Consider the following 23,509-nt stretch of genomic DNA (forward strand, 5'->3'; position numbering starts at 1 on the left):
ATAGGCTCCTTTAGCCAATGTTAACCAGTAGGTGGCAGCATCGCCTTGTGTTTACACTATAGTCCCCTCTTCATTCTTTACTGCCCGCATTAAGACCTTTAATACCCTGTGAAGTTTCTGTCATATGAATCTCATTTGTATTTTTTTTTTTATTTCTTTTTTTTTTCACGTCAATGTGGAATAAATATTTGCACTTTTTAAGAGACTCTCCAAGTTGATGCCTGGACATAAAAAGCCCCTGGACCATCTGTTGCTTTCTAAATAATCCGACCAACACGAATAAACAGCTTATTTTTCTTTTCTTTTTTTTAGAAGGAAAAACATGTAAATTCAGTAAGCATGCATTTTTCCAGTCCAGTGTTTTCACTGGGGTTCTTTACTTTCACTGAAGCAGTGGTGTAGTGTGTGGGCTGCACTCACACACACACGCGCGCGCGCGCAGTGATGGGAGGCTTAACAGGGCATATCGCCTGTTGCTCTTGCTGTTAGGATGTTACACAGGGATCCTCCTGCTTCTTATCACTAAAGCTGACATACAACTGATAATCACGGGCATTTCAGACGTTGCATTTGCTTCAGTTCTGGAGAGAAACGCAAAACAACCCAAATGGACGGTGCACACACGTTCTTGCGCAATAAAGTACTGTTTGGATCCAGAACATTGCATCTTTAATGAAAAGGACTAGACGCGTTTTGTGCGTCATGCACTCTGTAAAGCCTTAGCACCAAAATCCGATCCAAGACAATGTGCTTTTGTAGCCCGAGGCGTTTGGGCTTTTTTCTTCAGGATTAGTCTACGGATAAAAACAGGCTACATTTGCGCGTGGACTTTTTGGATGCTGAAGCGAAAAGCATGGCGTACGAGCTGAAACCGAGGCTTTGCTGCATGAGCAAAAGTGAGAATGGATACGGCTTTCATTTGCACGGAGAGAAGGGAAAAAGCGGGCAGTACATCCGCAAAGTGGAGCCTGCATCTCCAGCCGAGGCATCAGGATTGCGCGCGGGGGACCGAGTGGTGGAGGTGAACGGGGAAAATGTCGAGAGAGAAACGCATCAGCAGGTAAGCAGCAGCGCGCGCGCGCGCACACACACACACACACACACACACACACACCGCGCGAGCCAACTCATCTTAAAATACCAAGTAATCCACTAAATAACCGATTAAGCTTCTAATTCTATCAGGGTAACAAAGTAAAACTCCCACCACATGTGCTGTATAAGATGTCATATAGATATTCGAGCACTTTGCCTAAACATTATTTATTTATTTTATATATTCTATCAATAAAAAAAGGTTAGAAAAAGGAAGCGTTTACTTTCCAGCGTCTTACATTTAAGTACAACAGACCTTCAAGCGCCTGGTAATTACCGTAAACCTCCATCTATACTCGCACTTCAGATTCTAAAGCATGATTTGACTTGACCGTTTTGGGAGAAAAACAAACTAACAACAACAACAACAACAACAAAACCTGGTGGGACAGAACAACGGGAGTTTCCAGAAATATCTGTCCTGTTCTCAATTTGCCACTTTAAAAGTAGAGTTAAATAAAAAAAATAATAATAATTTGGTCTTGTGAAGTGATGGTGTAATTGTTTTGAGACGTTAAAAAAGTCACTGCGCTCATTTACAGTATAACAGCACAATTACTTACTTACACACTGTTTTGAAATTCAAAATCCCACTAAGGTCACATTTTTGGACTAATTCAAAATGATCTCTTTATAAGGCTATTAAAAATGTACTTAACTTAGCCAGAAATTGTAGTTTCATGAAATAACTTTAACTGGCATTCATTCATTCATTCATTCATTTTTCTTCAGTATTCCTCTGTTCACCTGGTCAGGGTCATGGTGGTTCTGAAGCCTATCCTAGGAACACTGGGCATAAGGCTGGATTCCACCCTGTATGGGACACCAGGCAGAACTCAGAACACCATACACATATCTCAGAACACCACCATACACACATTCTAGGTACAATTTAGAATAGCCAATCCATCTGACAGTATGTTTTGGGAGGAGAGAGGAAACTGGAGGCATAGACATGTGGAGATAATGCGCCGAAACTCCACACAGACAGTAACCTGAGGTCGAGAAGAACCACAGACCCTGTAGTTGGAGTAAGGGGGCAACAAACGCACTACACCAATATGCCACCCATTACTAAAATGTGTCAATATATAAGCATATCTTTGTTTGTGTGGGGGTTTGTGTGTAGCTGCATTGACTTGTAATGGGTCTGAAAACGAGCATTTACATGTATGGCGTTTAGCAGACACCCTTATCCAGAGTGACATGCTTTTTATTTCTATTTATACCAACTAAGGGTTAAGGGCCTTGCTCAGCGGCGGCAGCTTGGTGGACTTGGGATTCAAACTCATGACCTTCAAAGCAGTAGTCAAACTCCTTAACTACTAGGCTAGCACATCATGCCTGCCCTTAGAGTTCAGCAGTATGGGTTACAATCCACTTATTTATTTGTTTGTATTTTGTTACATTATTAGAATTTTTATATAAATATATTTTCAAACTAATTACATGCAACTGGTTTTATAAAAAAAATATTGGACTGAATTTTCAAATTTGCGAAATGACTATGTTTAGTTCCAAGCACAAGATGTCTAGCTCAGATCAACATCGTTAATCACGCTAACGGCTGGTTCAGTAAAATGTTTCTGGATGTCCGGTTGTCTCAATCTGGCACTTGAAAGCACTGCATGTGTGTCTGTTCTTCATCACCGGCTTAATATGACAATGAAATTTGAGGGTTTGAATGGCATTCAGAAGCAGGCTACAGTACTAGGACTTTGATGATGGTTCCTTTTTTAAGAGGCCTCTTTTAGAAATAATGCAGGTGAGGCGCAATTATTGCAAAATGCTGGCTGGTTTTTGGTGCTGAAAATTTTTTTATTCAATTTAAATATTATGCTAAAATGTAGTATTTGTGCATGTTTTAGCCACTTTGACATCTGAAGTAGAAGTAATTTCATTTGTTTATTCATTCAGTAACTGCTTTATCCATGAAGGGAAAAGGTGACAACACCAGTCCATCAAGGGCTACTATTAAGTTTCATACTGTATATATTTGTGTGCACATTTCATCCTATTAAAACTGGGCAGTGACAAAATGTGGGGAAAATCCAAAGCTTCTTATTGGATGGAGGTCAGTTTTGACCTCCATCCAATTACCTCCATCCAATTTTGTTTATTGTTTCTCAGGTGGTTCAAAGGATCAAGGCAACGGAGTATGAAACCAGGCTGCTGGTGGTGGACCGTGAGACAGATGAGTACCTGCGCAGTCTGCGCCTCACCTGCACAGAGGACATGGCTGTGCGAGTTAATCCATCAGCCTCTTCCTCCTCCCCTCCATCGACCCCCAGCAAGCGGGAGAACAACTCCGTGTCCAAACTGCCAACCAGTCATGAGATACCAAAACCCAGCAGGAGGTCCCAATCACGGGCTACCAAAAAGGTACAACTTTTATCTTTATACAAAGAATTGTTTCTGTAGATGTATTTTTGGGTGACTTGTTAGGTTTGTAAGTTCTGAACTATCTTGTTTTCCTTCCCTTTTTCCTGGAAAAATCTGAGTTCCATAGTCTCTAGGGAATATTATTTGCAGTGCTGCCAATTTCATTTCGTCAGTAAGCAAGAATCTTCTGCCTGAACTGCTAAAATTTCACTTGTTCCTATCAATATTTATACAGCATTTCAAGCTCTTTCCAGTTAAATGCAGTCTTCATGTTTAAATGCCTCATTGTCTAAGCCATGGTATTTGAATATAGGTGAGCCAGAGATGGTTAGTGATATATGACACACAATTCTGACAGTGTTATAGATGGCAATATGCATCCTTCAACATATTTTAGTAGAAATGTTAAATGTTTTGTGCAAAAATGACACTATAATGATGTTTCTAAACATTAAACCACAATTACATCTAATCTCAGTTTGGTTAGTAAAATGTTTGATGAGGATATTATTTGACAATGCTGCATCTTGTCCAGATGTTAACCTCTGCAGAGGCAAAGACCTTCTGTCGATCTGGGTTGACCCTTTGGCATTATGGAGTAAAAGAACTACAGACATGTTATTCCTGATTAATTACAAACTTCTGATAAAGCATTGCCTTTCCACAAACCTGATTATACACTACTCCTGTTTCTCTATCTGATCATTCTGTTTATGTTGATAAACGACAAAGGAAATGTTTCTCTTTCTGTGAGAAGATCTCAGCTTTACTTTCATTTTCCATTAGACTTCATCCTCAGTTTAATCTAGTGTGTACTGTATCTGGTGTGTTTTACTTTGCAAAGATGTGTATCTGTTTAAGAGTGAAAAACACTTTAAAGTATGAAGACAATAGAGCATTTGATAGTGCAGATATAACAGATGACTCAGATCTCTATACTGTATTTAATGTCTCTTGTCCATCCTAAGCCAACTATTAGATTAAGAAGAAGCATATTACAGACCAAGGCTTATACAGTAGATAGTCTTTGGCTTATACATACTGTAGAAATAATAATAGGAATATAAGGCCAGTCAGATTGAAGCAAAAATATTATGTATAGATTACATAAAAATATCATTAAGAAAATGTGTTGTCATTACTTATTTAAATTTAGTCACTTAAAGCAAGCATGGTGGAAAAGCACAGTGGTAATACAGTGTGGCATCATGGGATTGATTCTCAGCTCAGGTGTGAGCTCTTTATTCAGAGGTTGGAAAACACGTTGGATGTTACTCAATTCAATCACACAGAACTGATGTACACATTCAACATTTCCAGTGTATAGCAGGCCATATGAGATACCATACATATGAGTTTTCTAAGGGATTGAAAGTAGATAAGTGTACATAACCTTTAACGAGGATGAGAGTTTGGTAAGAAGGAGTCGGAGGATGGGTGTTTGTTGAAGCTCAGGGGTTTTTGTGCCAAAATCTCTGAAGACTTGGCCCAAGAGGTGGGACCAAACTGCATGCTGGGTTTTGTTGCTAAGCCATTAAAAAAAGTGAGTAGAAAATAATTCAATGAGGAGTAGAATTGTAATTCCTCCGTGTAAGGAACGTGATGTGGAGAGTGGAATTAACTTACAGTTGATTATTTTCCTATGAGGTGTTTTATTCCAATTTTATCCATAGAAATTATATTAATTAAACAATGATATATTGTATATTTTATTAGTTTATAGTTATGTTTAAGCTTATAGGGTATCTGAGAAAAAGTTCCTGTTCTCAGTTATGTTAGCGTAGCTATAAACAATTGTTCTCCCACTCGTCTCTTTTTTCTTTCTTTCTTGAAGTCAGTATGAGAACAAAAATGCAGTTTGTCAGGATTCAGAGAAACCGAAACGAATTCTGTGCTGTGTCAGAAAACCTACAGTTAGGGGTTTACTTCGGCTCTTACAAAGCACCGAAGCTTGAGACTTCTTTTAAAAATGTCTCCTCAAATTTTTTTTTACTGTATCAGCAATTTCGCACATTTTTTAAAATCATTTTATATCATCCACCTTACAAGTCTTCTTTATTTTGTTAATAGTATCTAATACAGTATATAGATACTAAGGAATTAAAATCACCTTATTAATATAAACCTTGCAGCTGGAACTATTGTCAAAGTTAGAAGAGTACATGCGAATGATCTAATTCTGATCCTAATTATTTAACTTTATTTACTTCATATAACGAGCCGAATTAAGATGTAAAACCTTCAATTTTGAATTGAAATGCTTTTCATACAGTTTATGACACATAATATTTGACTCTGGCTCTGTTTTAGCATTAGCCACGCCACAAAGCCTTATCAAATAGAATTCAAGCTGCAGTTTACGCCTTTAGTGTCTTTCTTGTGCTGGCAGTTAGCAATTATTGGCATTTAGCGGTTTAGCTGTGACATAGTGGTTAGAAACTGGAACCACTTCCTACACTTTCATCTTTAAGTGTTGTATTTTGGGAGTTTGTTGTCTTTTTTTTAGCCAACCTGAACAATTTGGTTATTAGCAGCTAGCTAACTCTCTGATCATCTCTATTATGCATTTCTGGTCAGGTCAGGAAGCATTATATACTGTAAAACCTTGTTTCTGGAGACAGCTAAAATTACAGCCATTTTGAATCTTCTGTAATAATAAGAAGGACCATCGCTTCAGTACTTACACAGCCAAAACAGTTAACCCAAGATTTTGCCAGAGAGAATGGATTAGCAAGTCAAACAGTGCCAAGTCAAATCCTGGAATACTTCACATGGGTTTAGTGAGCAGCACGAAGGATTCACTGACCTTTTATTCAGACCAGAACGATAACACTTTGTATCCGATAGACATCAGTAAGCATGCTCTGTCTTGGTAGCATTAAGGGTCTTTGAATTCTTCTATGAAATGTATTTACAGTCTGATGGAATGGTTATACTTTCACTTGTGATGTGTATATCGGTGCATCCATTCGTGTACTTGTGCACTATTCTGCTGAATGTTACAGTATAGATAGTGTGAAGAATTGCACATCAAGTATGGATGATGTATTTATTCATCCAAAAATAAAGTGGGGAATGTTGAACACTTCATGCACTCAGTGCTTGCAGTTTTGCTTATGTAGTGGAAGAGAGGCAGAGCTGCCAGACGCTGAGGCTGGATGAGAAATAGGTTCATTTTAATGGGGTAAGAAAAATTGACTTAATAATGCTAAGGGCCCCTTGATTCATAGAAGAGGAACCCATTGGGAGAGATAAAAAGGAACGTTTTTTCATCTGTAAGAATACATAAAGCCCAGACACATGTCATCTAACAGTGTGTATTGCAGCCATGGTTGGTTCTACTTGGGTCAGTAGGCATAACACAGTTCCCAGACCAGCTGCAACAAAACTACAGATTTTGATTGGACATTAATAGATGATTTGTTTTTAATGGAATACTATACAATCTACCATCACATACATATGATATTTGTGTTTCTGAACTCACATATCGGATTTCTAGAGTTCTAGAGTCTAGAGTTTTACTGAGTTGATGTGGTTGGGACTTTCTTAGGGTTTTCACTATATGCCTCATTTCAGTATAAAGGAAGTCATAGAGGAAAACTAGGCCCTGGTGAATTGCTCTGATGACAGTCGCTTGTCTCTTTGAACAAAGTTGGCCAAAGTTGTTTGGATCTTTGTGTCTCTTTAAAGAACATCAGTCTCATCCTGTGAGCACTGGCTCTGTTCCACCTTTTATAGACATGTGAATGCTTTCGCAGAGTTAAAAACCACATCTGTTTCAGGGATTCATAGCCACTCAGGTGGAATTTATTGGTCTATCCCAATATTACCTCAGAATAATTTCTAAAATAGCTTAATGAAGCATGATATTAACTTTAAAATTTATGCTGGACTGATTATTACTCCTTGGGTTACCAAGCATTCCAGCACTTCCAGTCTCAGTGAGGGACTGGCCCAAGGCTCAAGGCCCCAAAGTGCACACTAGTTCATAAATGTCACTGGGTCCAGTGGAAGCCAACAAAGTAACAGTGGCAGAGCTGATTGTGTGTGTGTTTGTGTGTGTGTGTGTGTGTGTGTGTGTGTGTGTTTGTGTGTGTGTCTCTGTGGCCCCATGACTAGTTTGCCTGTCAGAAAGGGAGAATAGATATACGACACCACCATTCTGCTGCTGCTCTGTTTTTACGGTGCAGTGTTATTTCCTTTCTGCCGCATTCCTTCTCTGTTTATTCTCCTGCTCATTTGTGAGTTAGTTTGTAGAACGGGAAAGCATGTCTAGTGTTTAGAAAAACTCGAAGATGCTCGATTTTGTTGTAATTATACCCAGATCATGAAATGACAATTTGATCATTTTGTCCATACTACTATTAGAGTACGCATATGACACAAAGCAATATGAAAATGTCTGTATCATTTGTGGTTAACATATTAGAGTAGCAGGAATTATTGCTGCCTCAAAGCTCAGGGGTCTTCCCAACAAATTGTACAGATAGTTGGACTGGATACTCACATTGCCCCTAGGTATGTGAATGTTTGTGAAAGTGTTTGTGTGAGTGTGTGTGTATGTGTGTGTATGTGTGTGTGTGTGGTGTCCTGTGATGGATTGGTGTCCTCTTTAGGGTGTGTTGCCCAGCCCAGATCCACTGTGAGAAAAGGCTTTCTGAAGATGTTTGAACATAGATTTTTGTGTGTAACAGTAAAAGATGTGAGCTTCACTTGATCTGGAATCCATCTGTTGCTAAATATGTTTCTCAGCTCAACATAGCACCACTTATAATTCTGGTGATTATAATTGATCTTTCATCGGTTGTCAGTTGCTGAGCACAGGACTGCAGGTGGGTGGATGTGGTATCATCATTGAGGGATTTCAAAATCCCAGCAGCACTAACTGTACTCTACTACTATAATCCCAACCCCATAACACTACTCTAATCGTTTCCTGCCATTACCTCATCAGCGCTTCGAGCTACAATCCACACTGTAATTATATATTCAATTCAATTCAATTCAATTTTATTTGTATAACAATGAATATTGTCTCAAAGCAGCTTTACAGAACATAAGAAATATAGTACAAAAAGTTTAATATTATACAAACATTAATATTAAACAAAAGTTTAAGATTACTATTAGAAATAATGAAATGTGTTTGTATTCATCCCCAATAAGCAACCTCACCTGAGGTGACTGAGGCAGGTAAACCATCAGGCATAATGTTTTTTGGGGAATAATTAAAATATTGTTTCTTTTGCAGATGTCTTAAAATACATTTATATATTTTTGTTATGTAATATTAAGTGCATAGAGTGAGACAGCAAGGGTATCATTTACAGTTCACGTTTCATGTGAAGGCATCAGATAATTGGTGAAAGTTTTAGTTGCACCATTGTTGTATATTGTTTGTATCACCTTACACAGCTGGATACACTAAGTTTTAAAATATTGAAAGTTGTTTGTCTTGTATATTCACTGATGTTCTTTGGTTTAAGGGAAGGACAGCAAACCTTTTAACACAGTGACACAATTTTACAGAGCAAGGTAAAGAGTGATTCAGGGAAAAAGTATTTTTGAAGGCCAACCCAGAGGTAAGTACAGTATCATCCTCGTTGACTTGACAAAAAGCCAATAGGATTTTTTTCACTGGCTTTCGTATTTATTGCAGAAAATCAGTTCTGTATGCAACAAAATGTATTATTCTTCACAAATGAAGATAATCTTCACAAATAAACTCACAAGTAATATGAATGAATTAAAAAATGTTGTTGTTCTGTACAACCTACAAGACAGTGTATTGTGTGGTGTAGTGTGGTGTATCACTGTATTATATTGTAGAATAAAATATTATATACATCGCAAATATATTGCATTAAAGACCTGTTTTCAGTCATTTAACCAAAAAACCCATTCAAAAAACCCAGTGAATTCAGGATGATGAAACAAATTTGCAGACACAGTACAGCAAAGTATGTGCAATGTACATCAAATTTACATTTATGGCATTTGGCAGATGTCCTTAGAGCAACTTACATTTTTATCTCACTTTACACAACTGAACACAACTGATCACAGGACTGTGAGACTACAATGAATCTGATGCTTAAATTTATAGGAGCTTACTAAAAGAAAATCTCTCTGTAGCATGGATCTAATGACCCGGTAGAGGGTGAACTAGGTACATCTTGTGTATTAGTTGCATACCCTGAACTGAAGCTGACCCCATGCTTGGTGAGTTTGAGACGGTGTATTCTCAACAACACTCTTTCTGTTTGACGCCTGGCCAAAGTCTCAGGCTTTTCTCCTCTAACGAGTTGAATTCAGTGTGGCCTGGTGCTGCTTTACCTCCTGAGTCTCTGCTGGAGTGTTAAGTGTCATTTTCTCACAACATGGAACAGCGTAGTCCATTATTTTCTGGCTGTCACATGACACGTAAAATTGCTCTTCAAACCACACACACACACACACACACACACACACACACACACACACACACACACACACACACACACACACACACACACACACACGCACACAGTTCCAGGCAGCAGGTGCTTTCCCCACATTGTCTTATCTTTGATTATTTAGGCTTCCGCAGTGCAACAGGTGGAGGATGGCAGATCTTTTACATCAGCACCGAGCACAGGACATCTAGATCATACTCCGGATAGAAACACATCAGAAGTGGACTTTTAATTTTAATTCTGCTTCATTCTATTTTAAAAACATTCCATTTTAAAATCTCAAAAGCTAAGTTTAAAGAAGATAAATACAAATGAATTTTAAAAATGTACAACAGTTGACCAGGAAGAAATAAAAAAAGGAATGGACAGAAGACACTAAGTTGGAGTGTTGAGCTGAGGTATCAGTATTCAGGTGTTTTCTTTAGCTTAAATGTCTTGAGAAATTTATCACACAAGTGACAGTTGAGCATGAAGTACTGTGCACTGTTTGTTTCTCTGTTTCTGAATTTAGAATGTTAAGTGTTATAAATATTGTTCATATTTATTGTGTGTGTGATCAGAATAATATGTCCTTAAATATCAGTAATGTTGATTATATTGATTGTTAAAAAAATCAGGCATCAGAACATGAATTTTGTAGGAAATTCATACTGATAACTGTTGAAGCTTTTATTATATTCCAGATAGAACAGCACCTTCATGCTCGAACACAAGCCAGAGCCTGGTCCCTATATTTGTAAGCAGAAACCAAAGGTCAGTTTTTGGCCTGTCTGAGATGAGGTGGCCTTTTGTGCTTTCTTTCCAAGCACAGTACAGTACTGCCACTATAACATTCACTACTTCATTAGGACAATTCAGAATCAACAGACCGCAATCAACCAGAATTCCTTACTCAGTAAGTGGAATTGTGGACTAACATGGAAAGGAACTCTTCAGTACACTTGAGGCACCGCTATCTGACAGGATTTACTCTGTTATTAAGGTGAAATGTGAAGGGAGGCTTAGGAAAGAAATGAGACATTATGCACTGTGATTCAGAGGGAACAATATTTTACATTGGGGCTGCAAAGCTACAGAAATGGCTGTGATGATAAAACACAAGTATTACCACATTTAGTTAACACAATAATAGTATCACAATTGCATCACTAACATAACAGTATGGCTTTGATATTGACATTAATTCTGTCTGTAACATAAATGATAGGGTCATCATAACTGTTCATGCACCAGGATGTAAATGCGAGACCTTCCACATAATCCAAGTAATCCTACTAATAAACAGATAACTTGCTTTGAAATTTTCTGAGTCTTTGACGTCAGAGGTTTGCACTGGTCGGTAAGTTTCCGGCACCGTAGAATCTTCAGCACAGAGGAGCTTGAACCTTCTGGTTCTTTGTGACATATGAAGCTGCATACTGTATTGTCATCTTGAAGAAAGATAAAATGAGGACCTGGTGAGAGAAGGACTGTAGCTGCTGTAGTGTAAGTGATACAGTAACTTGTCTCATGGATGTTCCACAAATGTAATTGTAAACTGATAAAAAGTGTGACATGATGTTTATCAAACTGAACTGATATCGTTGGCAACTCGCTGTTGTGTAAGAGGAACACATTTTGGTTTGAAAAACACATCTTATAGAAAATAATTTCTGGGTTGTTGTGGCAGAAACTCAGTGTCCAGTTATTGATTTTAGAGCACTGTAAATACCGATGACTTTGAATTCTTTGTTAGATTTAATATCAGTCTATATGGATGTACTCATATTTAGATATGAGAATGCAGGCTTGTTAGCAACCTGTGAATCAAAGTGAGGAGAAAATAAAAGTAATTACAGGCAGAAGACAGTTCAAACTAAGAGGAAAGGAAGAAATAAATAGAAGCTGAGAACTAGTCATGTCTCCTGGCTTCCTAGCTACATTTGATTGTACGATGTGGATTGGATGTTTAGATTGTTGTGGCGGCGTCTCTTTCCACTGGCAACAGTTCTTTCATTGTTAAGGCTTGATTTTTTTTCCTCCAGTTGGTCCAGCTGTCATTTTTGTGCACTACTTTGTTTGCTCTACCTCTGATCTTTTTTCTTTTTGTTCTCTGCTGAAATAGACTGAAGAGTATTGCACCACAGAAAGAAAGTTCGCAATATGCATAGACTGTTGTGGAGGGTTGTGCTATCTAAAAAATCACTGCATTGAAAGCTGGGGTCATGTGCATCAGACATCAGAAAGGAAAAGGCTGACCCAGGGTCAGTTTTCATCACATCCTATACCAACATCACTTTTTTTCCTCCACAACCCAAATACACAGTTGTAGATCTCTGCAGTTTATAAAAAGATAAATCATTGTGTTTGTATGAAAATCAGTGAGCAGAAACTCGTTTGTGCAGGTCAACAAATAAAAGATCTCATTGTTGTCTTAAGAAGTCAACATGAGAGGTTGTGATGAAGCAGCCACAGATTCTTGTGTTTGACAAGCAGTCATGCGCTCATTACACTGATGTCATTTGGGAAAAATGTCATGTGACCGGCAGCTATGCTATCGGTGAACATCTGATCAACAACATTTACTTCACCTGTTTTCAATAAGTTAAAACAAATGAGTTATTTTATTGCAACAGGTTTGATTATAAAATCAGTCTTTACACTGTTGGCTTTGATTTTGAGATGTTTTCCCCTTTGTTATGATAACCTTGCACAGAATTTTGTGGCTGAAGATAAGGCTTTCAAATTTTAGATGCTTATGAACAAGAAATTGTGGCATCTCAGAAAACAGAAATGGGTTTGTTATTATCATTTACTTTGAAGACATAAACTCTGTATTGGGTTATTTTGGAACTTTGCTATGAATATATCGCCTCTAGCAGGTTAGGTAAAAACTTACTTATGAAAAACTACAAATTTTCCTCTACTGTGGAGTGTGTCATGACAAAGAAATTCAATGCTGAACATGGGCACCCCAAAAAGGAATAAATTCAGTTTTTGCTCTCTGGTCAAAAGAACTTAAATCTCTGCCTCAGGACATCTTGTAGTAAGTCATAATCCCAATATGAGACCTCAGCCGAAAATATTCTTCTGTTGTGATTGGACAGATTACTCACAACACTTACATACTTGTTGACTCCTTAAGATTTCAGAATACAACCTAGTCTCTGACCTTTGCTCTTTGTTATTTAAACTGAATTTACTATTAGAGTACAGAGTTGTTACTAGTATTAACATTTTTAATGAAGCTGATAAATTCTAAAGAGGTTTCTAATGTATGACATGAGCACTGTTGCATTATAAATTGTTTTAATTTAATAGTGTCTGTACCACCAGATCATATCGTTGCAAGTATTTGGGAGAACCTTCCAGAAACCTGCCATAACAGATGAAGCCAACAGATAAAGAAAAAAACAATTGTCCATGCTGGTATTATGTTTGTATTGCTATTTGTAACTTTTTTGCTAGAGTCCAAATAATGCCATTTCCGTGTTGATGTTAAGCAATGAATTTCTTTGACTTGTCACTCTTCACGATGTTTCTATCTTGAAACCACTAAAATACTGTGTTAATAGTAAAAACAACAGTGTAAAAACATCTCACACTGAAAGCCAACTGTCCTGACTGATTTTATATCAGACTTGTGGCGATAAATGAATTCATTTCTTTTTACTGATTGAAAATGCAAGATAAGTCAGTTACCATTATGATGGTGGACTGAACACCAGTGTCGTGGTAAAAAGCTTACCTTTTAGGTGCTACATTACTCTTTGTCTGGTCAGTTGGCATATGTTTGTGATCTTCACACAGAGCTCCTGTATGGTGAAGATAAGCATTCAGAATTAAATTTCTTTGAAACATACATTAGATTTTTTAGTCTGACTGTTTTACTGTACATCTAATTCATTCTTCTCTTTTTCAGTCTAATTTCCTTTCTAAGTGTAGGCCTTCAAATCATTGGCTTTGTAAGTCATTTTTATGCTCTCGCACACCCACACTTGACCTCTCTTACTTGGAAGCACACATCTGGTCTGCACCATTAAGGACTGAGGAGGTGTTAGGAGCAAGGCCTTGGAGAGAAATCGAGCATTGACATGTAATTTGTGCTGAGATTTTCAGAGAATATTCTCGAAATCTGGAGGCACATAGAGTGAGTTGAGTTCATACAGACTTGCTGAATTCTCTACAGGCTTAAGATCGTAAAATGTCATTATTCGCCACAGTTCACCTCCACACATCTGTGTAAACAAAGACGAGTGTTTGTGTTGAGGTCATTGAACCTGACTTGGATCTGGACTTGGTCTATGTCCAGTTTTAATATAACCTTGTTGATGCTCAGACAACGTCCAGACATGTTGCCATCTACTGCTTAGTAACACACTAGCATGTTAAATTTAATTGTATTACATTATGTTATGGGAATGAAAGAACTTTAAAGTGATAAAAGGACCACATTTACAACCTAGTTTAAGAGTTAATTATAAATGTAGTTGGTGGCAGCCAGTGTGCTCTAAGTTAATTACAGTAATCATGACAAGGAAGTGAAGAACACATCAAGAAATACAATACAATAAAAACAACCATTTTAATTACTCCCAGCTAGTATGAATAGTTTCAGTTGAAAACTTTTATTAGTGTATTAAGTGGTCATTTATTTACCATACAAAAACCATTACTGGTTTATTTGCTAATCACTGACTGACTAGCATAACTAGCAGAAAGACAAGCTGGTATTATTTATCTAACTGATAGCTTACTTGCTATTAGCATATATTATATTGGTATAAGTGGTTGTACCATTAAACAAAACTTATGGCTAGTCTTGTTTTTTGGCACAGTATTCATAAAACAGCTACTGGCCATGGCCTCTTTTAGCCACAAATAGCATTGAACCACTAAGCTATACCTGTTTTAGCTCATTCTCCTACTACTGAATATTACCAAAGGATCCTGGTCTCATATTTGTTCCTGAAAGGCTAAAGATACAAAAACAACATTCTGGCTAACTGCATTTAGTGAACATGTCCTTTTTTTTGTTTGTCTTATTCTTTTTCTTTTTTTTTCTTTTTCTTTCTTTTTTTTTTTTTTCTTTTTTTTTTTTTTTTAGCAAAATGCTGCTAATTTGCCATTTGATTTGCTTCATGTAAATCTGGGTTTATACATAGCTTAGTGAGCAAGATCATTAGTAAACCATATGGTTAGCAAGCTGATACTCACTGATCAACACTTCAGTGTTCTCTCCATTATCTTGAGAAACCTGCTTCTCATTTCATTATTTCTTGCTTTATGCTCTTCCAAATCACGAATATCTTAATTACAGTATGAGAGTTTGATTAATAGTCAGTGTTTCCTGAAGTGGTGTTGCAGTTCGAAATGCCAAGCCAAAAACAAACAATATAAAATTATATAATAAAATTTGTTTTGGTTTGTTTATCTCTGGTAAGCAATATACGTTTGTGCATTTATAGCCATGTGATAGTGTTCTAGTCATGTGATAATGTTACGACCATGCACAGAATGGCAGTAGGGATGGCATTGTGTTTTAGGGTTTTTCATTGCAGAAACAGATATTGCTGTAGTTTGATTTTAAATCCAGAACGAAACGTTTACTAAGTTTTTGTCTGGGTGAAGATGAACACTTCAGGGACAAGAACCACCAGATTAAGGAAAAGTCAACAATGTGGAACCTTTCTGTCATTCACCGTGACAACTTAATATAAGAACATGAGACATTTGAACCCTAATGTCATATTATAGCAATGAGGAAAATATTGTACTTGAGAGAGAATCAGGCACCAAAGGGCATGTGTTATCAAGTATGGTTAAGGGTCATATTGTGCTAAGCATTCGTGGAGCTTGAACCATTTCTCACACATTACACCCGTGTGGCTATGTCTGTTGTTGTTGTTTTTGTTGTTCACAACTTCTTTGCATTTTTTTCTTCTCTTGCCATGTGTTTCCCATCTCAGCACTGGTTAAGAAATATTAAGACGCCTGCTAAACAGGCTTTGTTTTTGTTTTTAATTCTCTCTAGAACATGCACTCTCTTGGAGCGACAGCACTACGTTACCTTTATGGTTTGCAGCTGGATTTGTATGTGTTGCTTCAAAGTACTTTAATGGGAGGAAGAAATCTTTTCACATTAAGGCAAGTTCTATGGGAAGTTCTTAACAGATTTAGTTGTGTATAATGAATTATAATATAACAGCTTTCTGAAGTCAGAAATTTAGATATTTAGAATGCCATAAAAAAGTTACAGCAACGTTCAAACACGATTAAAGTACGTGTTTGCTCTTTACTTGAGTGTGTTTTTTAAACAACACAAACAGTACACAACACTCTCCTTGCAGCTTCTCTACACTTCATTTAAATGCTCTTAAAGACTTTTTTCCTGCCCCAGAACTGAAAGGCAGCTGTGTTGTGTCCAGATGTGCCTCTCAGCAGGGCATTTGTAGGGCAGTGCATGAGGAGGCTCTCTGTTTGTGACTAGTGTGTATGTAGGAGGATGGACAGCAGGGGGGTTAGAAGAACACAGTTCAAGGAGCAGAGTGTGTGAGAAAGCAGGCATGCATCTCCCCCTGTTATCTCTGGGTGCTTTGTTGACAGCCAGCGCTGGTGAAGTCTTCCCATCATTAACCCCCACATCGACCATCTTACTCCATCTCCTACTTAATGTTATCCAGGCCTGGCTCAGATCAGACTTCAGGACCAGGGGAGACACTAGGATATGAGCAGCCCACTGGATGCATTTTCAGTGCCAAAATTCAGTAGTGTTGTATTTGCAGCTGGCTTAATACATCCTCTCAGCTGTTTTATTATTGAGCAGTTCTTCCATTCCTTCTGAAAAACAATTTAGAAAAGATCTGTTCAGTCTCTGGTTCAACACGTGTTGTTCAGTATCATCATCATCATCATCATCATCATCATCATCATCACCACTGCTTGCCTGAGAATGAGCCATTGCAAACACTTGGAAAGCTTTTCCAACTCAGCTGTGATGTAACTACGCAGGTCAAACAGCGTAGGCTTTATTCACACCAAGGGAGTCTTCACTGCCCACTCACTCTCTCTCTCTCTCTCTCTCTCTCTCTCTCTCTCTCTCTCTCTCTCTCTCTCTCTCTCTCACTCACTCAATCACTCACTTTCTCACTCACTCAGATTGATATATGCATAGCAAAATGACTTCCCACAATGATTTGGAACTCACTCCCAGTCCACATTCTTCATGATCACTTCTCTGCCCTCATTCATACGCTCTCACTTTGCTTTTATTCAGATACTGGTTGAGGATGGTTGTGTCTGATGTGCAGCCCACCTGTGATCACACATGCAAAACCTCCATCTGCTGTGTCTACAACCCTGCATGCTCAAACTGTCTTCTATTTTCAGCCTAGTCTTGAGGAAAACAAAATCTTCCATGTATGTTTGATAGCTCTACATTTTGAAAACATATTTGATCCTCGATGCATATAGCCAGCTGTTCTGTCTCAGTTGGATGCTGCAAATTTGTGTGTGTGTTGAGAATTCTGGATAATAGATTCAACATGCTTCTCATGGCAGTCATGTTGCTTTGGAAAGTTTTTGGAAGTGTAATGCAATCCCACACTGTGTCAAGACTTCTACATGCATTTGTGTAAATTGATTTGTTGTGAAAATAGCTAGTGTGTTTTAAATTTTTTTTTTTAATGGAGTGATTAACAGATGGAGGCAGAACTATGTAGCAGTATATACTGTACCATAAACATTTTGTATAAAAGATATTAGTGCTGCATAATGTTGCAAAATATTAATGGAAATGATGATCCAGGATTCAGTACCTTTGTGTAACATACACAATTTATCAGCACCTTATTCCTTGACCTTGACTTTTTCTCACTCAACCCACATGGAACTAATACAGATTGCATAAACTCACTAGTCACTTTAATAGTACACCAGAATTTATACAGTTATCTTATCAGCCTATCATGGTGCAACAGAGTAGAAATTAAACATAATCTCGTGCAAATACAGGCCAAGAGTTCACCTCAAACATCAGAATGGAGAACAATGTCTTGTTGTCTCCTATGATTTTATGGTCTATATGTGTATGGATTATATAAGACAGTGAATAACAGGGCATAAATGGGGTTGGAGTAATCTTTAGTGTGTATATACGTGTGTGTGTTTGTGTGTGTGTGTGTTTCCACTCTGATCATTGTCCATCCTGTTTGCCCACATATGTTTCCTGGTAGGGGGTCAGGGGGGCTCCGGAACGCCGTGTGCAAGACTCCATAACTGTTAGGTGAAACCATGTTCTGTCTGCATAAGTGGGGCCCCTGCTGTGGAGCCTATGTGTGTGTGTATGCATGTGTAAAATGGACTGGTTTTGACTTTAGGGACCATAACGCAGCAGGGCAGAGTAGGAAACTACGTGTGTATATGTGTGTGTTGTACTGATAACAGGGGTGTGGATCTGCATGTATCATCAATGTCCAACTTGGCTTATCTTTGTGTTACACTGCTTGTGAAATACCCCATGATGTCTGCCTGCCAATTAAGTTGACTTATTAGGCTGGGATGAGCATGTTGCTCATTTACCTTATGTGTTAAACTAAACACATGTAAAGAATCCCTCAGTATGACCTCCTAAAGAAAGAATGTGCACTTATATATCAGTTGTCTGAGGCTTACAGGCTAAATACATGTATAAACATGTGTCTCGTTATTTCTTCTATGAGTGTGTGTAGAGAACTCTTGAGAACTGTCTTTCTCACGAGTGTTTTTACGGCATCTGTTTCTGCTTGAGTGATATATTATGACTAAGCACAACTTGGGTAAAGGGAGTCTGTGCGACCTAGGGTCAGTAGCTGCATTCTTTAAGATTGCTGGGATTATTTGGTGTCAGGTGGGTGTGTTTCAGTCCTGGATAAATAAAGTGGATTTATAGAGATCTGAGTTAATGGAGTGCAACTGGGTGTAGAGTAGGTGTAGAACAGGATGATGAACTAATCTTACGTACTAGTTCAGTCGGTTGCATTCTATTCAGTACATCTACACAGTCCATAATGGTTTCAGATTAATAAATAAAGTGTACTTAAGGTATATAGATGAGTGCTACATTTAGGGGGAAATGTAAGGAGAAGGCTTCATAAACTTGTAATTCACTAGAACCAAATACAGTGCAATGGTCTATCAAGGTCTGGCTGTCTGTAAGATATCATGTTTTTGTGATGCCACAGTTTACATACAACTCTCTGAAAATGTTTAGCTGTATATTAACACAAATGTTCTCTCACAATCCTTAAATCTCAGTCTCTGGCCAGATCACTCCAACATGGCTTGTTGGAAACATTCCTTTGAGATTTTGGTCCATGTTGATATGATTGCATCATGCAATTTGTTCAGATTTTTCAGGTAGACTTTCATGCTGAGAATGTCTCGTTCTACCACATCCCAAAAGTGGTTTACTTGATTATCATGTGGAGACTGGGAAGCAACTGGACAACAGTGCACCTACTATTATGTTCATTGTCATGAAACCAGATTGAGATGACTTTTGTTTGTGCCATCTAAACTTTTCTTCTAAGCAGCCATTAGAAGATGGTAAATTGTGGCCATAAAGAGATGCACATGGTCAGAAACAATACTCAATTAGGCTGTGGTATTAATGAGTATAAACAGGCCCAAAAATATTGCCTGGACTGCTGACACAAGGCAGGTTTGGTCCATTGATTCATGGTGTTGGCACCAATTTCTGTATACATTAGTAGAAATCAAGCTTTATCAGACCAGGCTGTGTTTTGCCAGTCAAGTTTTGAGTCTGTGCTCACTAAAGCTTCAGCTTTCTGTTCTTGGATGACAGAAGTGAAACCTGATGTAGACTTCTGCTGTTGTAGCTCATCCACCTCAATTGTACAGAGTGATTATCTGATTTACCGTAGTCTTTTTGTCAGCTTAAAGCATTTTTGGCATTCTCCGTTGACTTCTCTTTTCAACAAGGTATTTCAGTCCATGGTGCTACCAGTCACTGGATGTTATTACAGAAATATTCATCCCAGCCAATCTGGCACCAACAATCACCACCATCAAAATCACTGAGATCACATTTTTTCCCCCATCCTGAAGGTTGATGTGAACATTATTCATAGCTGCTGGCCCATATCTTATACATTATTGGCTGATTAGATAACTACATAAATGTGTAGGTATACAGGTGTTCCTAATAAAATGATGCTTAACTGTATTTCCTTATTATGCTGTATGTTTTTTAAATTATACAACCACACAGTACTAGTAGAAAGACTATGCAAGGAACTCATGAGCTCTAGAAGCACCTTATGTTTCCTTTATTTTTGTGTCAGTCCTCTATCCTTGGTTCTTTTTCCTATGTGGTTCATTAGCGGTAAATACTGCCCAGGTTGCCATTGCTGTCAGCAGAAATAAAGTTAGTCTGCTGGATGCTAAGCTTTGAGTTCTGTGGCTCATCTGGGATTTCACGCAGTGAGCTGATAGGGGGGAGCTTTGGGGGTGCTTATATGCACTTCCAGCTCAGTGAGTGTGTTGGTCTTGTTTGGCCATGTAGCATTTATTGTGGTTCACATGGCACAAATAGAACAACAGGAAATGAAACACTGCAGATCTCTGAATGCAACCACATGTAATTTTGTTTTATTAACTGAATACTTGTGGAAAATGGAAAATGTTTTCCCAAAACCTCCATACATTTCCCCAGCAGCAGTTTATTTCTTTACTCTTTTGCTTGTTCTTGTTCTTGTGCTTGTACATGATTCCTGCCCATCGTAGGCTTGTACTTTCTTTTGTCTTTAGGTTCACATACATTGATGCATGTAATCCCATATGTGAACATATCTGCTGAGTGTGATGGCTGATAAACATAATGAAGTAATTCTGAAACGCCTAACGTGCAGTCTTTATTAATTAATTATTAATATAAATCAGTGTCAACATTATATTGTCACGCTTGCTGAAACAATTGGATGTTCTGTTCTTGGTTGTGGTGATCTGAGTCGCAGAGGTCATGCTCCTTTCCCCTTTTGTATGAACTGATTGCTCTCTATTGTGTTTTTTATACACAAGCTCAATAACACGCTTGGTTGAACTACTGTAGGCCTATCATTCAGACCTTAAATAATGTACGATGGCCTCCGATTGGCTGGGCACCTCCTAAAGAGGGCACAACTAAGGACAATGGCACTGCAGGGTGCACAACACAACAAAACTTAGTCAGCAAAGGCAAGATGCCAGGATTAATGCCATTCTGCAGCAACTGCGGAATTTCATACAGAAAATATGTTTATGCTTTCTTAACCCTGTTTCAGGTATTAGCTGATATTGTTTATTATTTTTTATTACTGAGGAAAGTTGAACCCTTGGAACATTACAAAAAATAAAATAAATTCATCTTTTGGATCCTTACCTAAGTGTTTCCCAAACAGTTGTATCATTTCCAAATTTTTGAAATATAGCCAACGTTTCTTGCTTAATTCGATAATAGTTGTTTTTGTATATCACTTTATGCCTTTTTCAGAGTATCATTTTTCTCCTGTTCTGCACATCTTCTCAAGAAACAGTGGGATTGGCTTGGATGAAATTAGGGATGGTGGGACGAGCAATACACTTACACTTTCTAGGGCCACTGATTTCTTTTAATTCTGTTATTTTTCTTTTATTGCATATAAAGCAATATCTCATTCTAGTTTATTTCTGCCTCGATTTTTAGCACTGGAGCTGAAAGTGACATTTTTTTCTGTGATTTTTTATGACATGAACATGAGGTTTAAAAATGTGTAAGTGTGTGTAGTCTTATCTGTCATCTTTCAAAGTGCTCACTTTTGCAATCACTTTATTTTTGTGACATATTTGATCCAGACATTTAGATGGACACAAACTGACTTAGTTAGAAACAGAGACTCAAAGGAGCACTGTGTAACTCATCAGGAATTTCTGCCTTTTGGGTAGAAATATGCTCCAAATATTATTCAGGAACAAGGGGAAAAAACAGTTTTCTTCTTCTGTCTTCATGTCTTCTTCCAGTTTTATTTATTTTTATTCTTTAAGGCAAGTGCTCATGTTTAATGGTAGAGTTCTAGATAATATTGTAAATCTGTGACACATCTACGCAAGAAATATCAGGCACCCTGAAAGGGAAACTCCATGTCATTTGGATACTCGAAATGTAAGAGCCTAAAATATTGACATAAATGACCTGCGTAACCCATTTCTGAAGACACATAACTTTCGCACAACCTTTACAATTAAGTTGCTAGACCTTATTGCCAGCCACTATGCACAAGGCAAAAAGCTCACCATGAACAAATCTCTTTATACTTCTTGTTTCTCTTTGCTTGCTGGCTCTTTAAAGTTCTTGTATTTTTCCCTGGCTTGCTCATTCATAAGGCACAGGATTATGGTAGTTGGCATTTGGTGATATTCGTCATGTTCTCTTCCTTGTCTTATGCCTGTGGTTCAGTGCAAGCTGCAGAACACAGGGCGCAGAAGGTCTCTGATTGTAGTAAGAGCTGATCATGGTGGTGTGAATACAACAGATTTCTTGGAGGAAGTATTGGTTCCCTAGTATTTCTATTTTAAACATCCCACATGTTGCTATGTAATATTCTGAAAAGAGAAAAAAAAGCCACTTTGGTTAATGTGTTTTGAACCACACTCGATAACTGTAACATTAGAAAAATCGCAGACGCTCTGGCCACAGAATAAGTTTACATAGTAAGAACGACAGAGTGATGAGACTCCATCCAGAAGCAGGACATTAGGATGGATCAAGAGGTTCTGGAAGGCGTCAAGAGTACGAGAGTACAATTATATTTCCCCTGTCTGTGTTTTTTTGCTTTTACAGCTGTTGCCTACATATTGTAGTTGACTTGTAGACATAGAATTCTGACTTTGAAAAGATAAATGTTAAAAAAAAATTATTGGTAGCTAACCAATATTTTAAGGATGTCAGAATTAGCAGCTTTGCTCCTTTTACACACATACAGTACCAAGCACAGATACTGAGCGGATTTTCTTTTAGGTCTATGGATCATGTTTCTTATGAGGAAAGGCTCAAATTAAAAATGGAGGGCCGACAACTTCCCAACATTAATTTTATCCAAAAAGCATGGTACAAATCTTTTTAGATATTAGATCTCTTCTCTGACAGTAAGAATTATTGTACTTCACGCTAGAGGTCTTCACGGGTCCACTTAGATCACAAAACCCGAGGTCTGACCCGAGACCCGAGCGGGTTTGGGTAAAAAGTGATTCGGGTCACTTCGGGTCGGGTACATTTCTTTAGACCCGAGAAGACCTCTACTTCACGCTGGTCTAAGCTAATTAGTGTCAGTCTGGTTTCTTACTTGAATTATCTCATGTCACCAGGTCTTAGTTGTATATTTAAGCACCAACCATCACTGGCAAAGAAGCACTGAAAAGTCCAAATCCAACCTCAGTATCAGTAATGTGCTATTTTAGGGTACAGCTTTAATTCCTTTAAAAAATGAGAGACTGTTATTTGTCACAGATTTAATTGTCTTAAACCATAATGTGGAGATATGAATAGATGCTAAAAATACATAATAATTGACAATGAATTA

The 23,509-nt window shown here is 37.8% G+C and overlaps 1 protein-coding gene across 2 annotated transcripts in view; it reads left to right on the plus strand.

The window, feature by feature from the left end:
• The first annotated feature begins 429 nt into the window (after positions 1-429).
• The window catches only part of LOC113639556 (Na(+)/H(+) exchange regulatory cofactor NHE-RF2), a 37,745-nt gene continuing 14,665 nt past the window's right edge, over positions 430-23,509 (plus strand). Inside the window, exons 1-2 of one of the 2 annotated variants that reach the window (XM_047800811.1) lie at positions 430-1,060; positions 3,226-3,477. In XM_047800811.1, the coding sequence (XP_047656767.1) occupies positions 854-1,060; positions 3,226-3,477 (459 nt within the window). In that variant the 5' untranslated portion in view covers positions 430-853. The remainder of the gene's footprint in view (positions 1,061-3,225; positions 3,478-23,509) is intronic. The other variant, XM_027141470.2, reaches the window with a different exon arrangement.

The sequence above is a fragment of the Tachysurus fulvidraco genome, chromosome 15 (genome assembly GCF_022655615.1).
Source record: "Tachysurus fulvidraco isolate hzauxx_2018 chromosome 15, HZAU_PFXX_2.0, whole genome shotgun sequence".
NCBI lineage: Eukaryota > Metazoa > Chordata > Actinopteri > Siluriformes > Bagridae > Tachysurus > Tachysurus fulvidraco.